We start from the raw sequence: 5,146 nt of genomic DNA, 5'->3' as shown, positions 1-5,146 counted from the left end.
AGGGGCTGTGCTTCCTTGTGGAACCCACTTTTTCCGTTTTATATAGCGCAGAAACTGGAACTTAAAACTGTGAATTATGCTCAAGGACAGAACGAGTTAGTTCTAGGTCACAGTCACTATGTTTACCTCATTGAACACAGGAATTTGCTTCATCCCCAAAGCGGATAAACACAAGTTAGCTCCTTACAAAGAAACACCGAGCTTGAAGTTTAAGCCCTGAGAAAAACCAAGAGAAAGCTCCAGAATAGCCTGGTTGCCCGGGGAAGAAGAGGTCCCATCCCCGCCTCCGCCCGTCTAGGTTCCACCCTCATCCTGCATTCAGGTTCCAGGCCCCGCCCCTTAGGGGCCTCACCCAATCGGGGAGCCGCAACCCCACCGCGCGTGCCGCCCCTCCTTCCTGCCGATGCGTCCCCGCCGGCAGTGACGTGCCCCGCCCCGCAGCCGCGGGATTCAAACTCCCGGAAGCGGCGTTGCACCGGCGGTGTGACTGGGCCCACGCGAACCCTGCGCTTTGCCTCAGGTGCTGGCTGTCCTTGGGAAGGGGACCGCGGAGGGTGGCGAGGAGCGGCCAGGGCCCGCAGCCCCGGGGCAGGGCCGGACCGCACCGCGAGGGGGGCGGGGTCAGTGGGCAGATCATGTTGGCTTGGACTTAATCTCTGCCCGCTTTGATTTAAGTCTCTTTGCCTGGCGCTCACTTGGTGCCTGGCACCGGATTCGGCGCCTCAACGACCGTGGTTGTTTCGATCCGGTCTTTCAACTTTGCGGTGGGTGTTACCATCCCCTTAGAGACAGGCGCAGAGAAGCCAGGGTCTTTCGTTAGTACAGCATTTTTCCGATTACTAAAAGCACTTTCATGTCTATTCCGCAAACGTATTCATTTTAGAGATGAGGAAAAACGTGCCCCTTTTTGCAGTTTTTCTTTGCCTGTCTCCCCAAATGATATCTTATGTGAGAATATTGTAAGATTTGCTTCCACGTGTAGAAGACGTGTCCTGTAAAAGATGCCTTGTGACGTTTGCTGGATAATGTTTCTTTGGTCACCTCTGGTCCAGCATGTTTTAAATCACTTCAGCCAATCCATGAGTATTTTTTAACCATCTGCTGTTAGGCACTGTGGATGAAAAAAATAACTCAGATTCAGTTCACACTTCCTCTTCCATAACCCAGTGGTTTGGCTATATCAGTTTTCAATAGAAAGGTTCTTCTATTTAGCAAATAGGTTATTAGACATCAGACCTGAGATTTGACCTTTTAAACTCACTTATAAAGTATAATTGTATTTTTATTTTTACAATTTCAGAGATGTCTTCCAGAAGTCCCAAAGATTTAATTAAAAGTAAATGGGGATCAAAGCCTAGTAACTCCAAGTCAGAGACTGCATTAGAAAAATTTAGGGGAAAAACTGCAGCCTTACAAGCATCCATGGAGGAATTCACAAGTGGGAAAGGAAAGCTGACTGATAAAGAGAGGCACAGACTTTTGGAGGTAAATGGCTTTACAAACCCTTTAAATTGTGGTAAGAGATGAGAAAGTATTTTCCCAATATTGGTATAATCTAGTTTTTCTGTTCATTAAATGTAAAAAATCAAATATCATTTCGAAGTGTTAAATGGAGTTCAGATTTTAACATGAATATTTAAAATTCCACTTTATCATGTGTATTGATAAATATTACTGTGTTCCAAGTAATCTTTGCTTTCAGAATTTTTGAGGTAAAATCATTACATATATTGTCATTTTTTGTTCTGTTACACTATATTTCAGATTCCCTAATTTAAAATTTATTATGGTATAGTCCATAAAGTAGTTAGGAATTTATTAGAACTGGAAGGTTTTAAAAATGTTATCATTAATTTGATTTTAATTTATTTTGTGTAAGTACTTTTATTGTTCATAGTTAGAAAATAAATGACTTTTATTATTTAGTATTATTGGATTTCTTTGAATTCTATTTTATAGGCCCATCATAAAACTGGATGATTATTTTTAACAACACATATTGAGGTAAATGCTTGTTCAAGCATTGAGAAATGATCTATCACCAATTCTTAGACATAAAGATTATTTTGCAATTTGGTGAAGGACTCTCATAGCTTGAAAGATCTCTTTCCAGTTCATTCCACTTTTGATGAGCACTGGTTGTCAAATCTCTGTTCCTTTATAATCAATTGAAATTAAACTTTAACTTCTACCTATTTGTTCTAATTGTGCCCATTAAAGCTATATAGAGCAAGTCTGTTTTTTATCTAAGCGACAGCTTTTCAGATATTAAAGGAAATCTTGCTGCTGCTTTTCTGTGGAACAACCTGTTATTCTTCAACTTTTCTGGCTTATCATCTTGGTCATTTTCCTGAACGCTTGGTAGTGTGTTCATATCCCTTCTGAATTATACACCTGGTACTGTACACAGTGGCATACACAGATTGAAGTGATACTGTTATTTTCACTGATCTGGATGCTGTATTCCATAAAAGCCTAAAATTGTGTTGGCTTTTTTTTTTATATTACTGCTTTATCTTAAGCTTATAGCTGACTAAAATCCCTTCATCAATTTCACAAAACCATCCCTGTTTTATAATTGAACAACTGCTTCCTCCCATGCAAGTTTTTAGTTTTATGATGTTTTTACCTTGCTAGCATGTAGTCATTCTGTTAACTTCTTTTATTATCTCTATTAGTACTTTCTTATGCCAGAAGCAGTATAACAAGCATGCCTTCTTTATCTTTCAAGTTCTTGAAAATGTTGAGCACTCCTTTGAAGCTTACCTTCTAGATTTGATATCAAATTATTTATTAAGACAAAGTGAGTTAGTGAATGCATTTTTATCCAGCTACGAATGTTCTGTAATTTTAAGGTGTTACTTCGAGGTCATCAGTGAGCATGTATCTCTTGTGAGACTCAATTTTAGCCTTTATGATTATTAGAACTGGTGGGATAGAGTGATGATTCTCAGATACTCATGTGAAAGCCACCTTTCTTTCACGGCTGTTGACAGAGTTGGTTTCTCCTTTCTGTATTTGTGTCCCATTCATTTTATATATATTTTGACTACAGCACTTACCATATTGCATTATGTATTGTTTACCTCCCTGAGCTCTCTGAGCATAAGTTCTTGGCTTCATCTTTTTTTTTTTTTTGGCCCTAGTATCTAGTATAATGCTGACTTGATATATAAATGCTGGTTATAGTATACTGTTTACTTTCATGTTTGATCTGGCTTTGCCCTAAGATTCTTCTTAGTTTATATGTAGAAAATTCGAATCCTCGAAGCTGAGAGGGAGAAAAATGCTTATCAACTCACGGAGAAGGACAAAGAAATACAGAGACTCAGAGACCAGCTGAAAGCCAGATATAGTACTACTGCATTGCTTGAACAGCTGGAAGAGAAAACAAAAGAAGGTGAAAGGAGGGAACAATTGTTGAAATCCTTGTCTGAAGAGACAGATGTATTGAAAAGACAGTTGTCTACTACCACTGCAAGACTTGCTGAACTTGAAAGCAAAGCCAGTACACTTCGTTTATCACAGGTACTAATAATTTCTTTAAACCCAGATGTTTTTCCTTTCTGATACAATTGTAATTCTTACAAAGAATGAGCTTGTTAAAACATGCTTGTCAAATGGTGAAACAGTATAGTATACTAACATTACTTTTTTTTTTTAATAGCCCATAACCCTCTCCCTAAACAAAAATAGTTAATGTGGCTTCTTCAATGCCCCACACCATTGTTTTGCCCAAAGGAATATTCACAATACAGAATCCACTGGGTATCTAAGATAGCCAAGAAGATTTTGTTGAGCTCTTTTCTCTGTAGTTTGTATATGAAAACAGTGCTTCATTTTTTATTTTTATGTTTGATATACACAGTTCCAGTAGCAAGTATGCTTTTCCCAATTACATGTACTTTTTCTCCCCCTCTTTAGTTTTAGAGTCACTAGCGTAGCAGAAAGAGCAAGGATTTGTAGGTAGGCAACCCTAAATTCAGATCTTGGTTCTGCTGTTTGCTAGTTATATGACTCTGAACAAATTCTTTAACCTCTCTAGCCTTAGAGACAATGCTAGAATTGTCTCCTAATGCCAGAACTCTCTCCTAAGCCTTAGTGTTCACATTGGGAAAATCAGGATAAGAATACTGGAGATTAAATGTAATAATATATGTAAGTCGCATAGTGCCTGGCACAGTAAGTTCTTAATAAATGGTTTCTTATTGATCAAACTTTTGATTCTTTTGGAAATTTGGACATTTGAATAATACTAACACTACAGCTATTAATACCAACCTATAGAAGAAAATCTGTAGCTTTCAGATATAATATCTCAATGTTAAGAGTCTTTGTACTTTATCTCCCTTTCAGGGTGGTCAGAGTGATCAGAGCTACACATTTATGTGTACTCTCATAGATGGATAATTGAGTATTTCTGCAGATGAGTTCAGAAATGTTTAGGTTTTTCTAGAGAATTTCCACAGACCTGAAACTCATAACACATTACAGTTAGATCCAAAGTGGGTGATTAAAACCTTTAAAGCTTAAACATTAGTTTCTACACTTTTGAAGATGGAAATGCAAATCTTGGTAGGAAGGATAATTTTAAAAATGTATTATAATAATTGTGTGGGCTATCTACTATTAATACTTATATTAGTCAGCATATCTAATTGCTATAAAAACAGCCTTCAGATCTCTGACTCTTATACAACAAATATTTATTTTTCCCTCATGTCACAGTCTAGTGCAGGTTGGAGTGGAAGGAGGCTTTGTTCTAGAGTCATTCGGGGATCCAAGTTTCTTGCTCCCCTGTCCCTTATGGTGGAGTCCTCCTCCAGATCCTCTGTATGCAGCTGTGAGCTAGAGAGAGCATGCAGAGAATTGGGGGAGGCTTTAGAGCCAGGCCTGGATTGGCATATTTCACTTCCGCCACATTCCATTGGACAGAATTCAGTCTCATGGCCTCATTAACCACAGGGAAGGCTGGGAAACGTAGTCTACAGTACGCCCAGGGAAAAAAGGAAAAGGGGTTTGGTGAACTATCTCTGTCATAGTCTCCATCTAGAAAACTAAATTGAGAGGGAGAAAGGGCTACATATTAGAATCAGTGTCTAGAGTACCATGAGAGAAAAAAAAAAATGTTTTGAGCTTCCTTGCT

The 5,146-nt window shown here is 38.6% G+C and overlaps 1 protein-coding gene across 2 annotated transcripts in view; it reads left to right on the top strand.

Moving 5' to 3' along the window:
- Positions 1-376: 376 nt before the first annotated feature.
- CEP55 (centrosomal protein 55) overlaps positions 377-5,146 on the top strand; it is an 18,346-nt gene continuing 13,576 nt past the window's right edge. Inside the window, exons 1-3 of one of the 2 annotated variants that reach the window (XM_006925944.3) lie at positions 377-520; positions 1,301-1,485; positions 3,253-3,528. In XM_006925944.3, coding sequence (XP_006926006.1) covers positions 1,303-1,485; positions 3,253-3,528 — 459 coding nt within the window. In that variant the 5' untranslated portion in view covers positions 377-520; positions 1,301-1,302. Of the gene's footprint in view, positions 521-587; positions 765-1,300; positions 1,486-3,252; positions 3,529-5,146 lie in introns of those variants that run through there. The other variant, XM_015599999.2, reaches the window with a different exon arrangement.

This window comes from Pteropus alecto, unplaced genomic scaffold (assembly GCF_000325575.1).
Source record: "Pteropus alecto unplaced genomic scaffold, ASM32557v1 scaffold88, whole genome shotgun sequence".
In the NCBI taxonomy this organism is placed as follows: domain Eukaryota; kingdom Metazoa; phylum Chordata; class Mammalia; order Chiroptera; family Pteropodidae; genus Pteropus; species Pteropus alecto.
The sequence above is the reverse complement of the archived record's forward strand: the minus strand, read 5'-3'. Positions and strand labels throughout refer to the sequence as shown.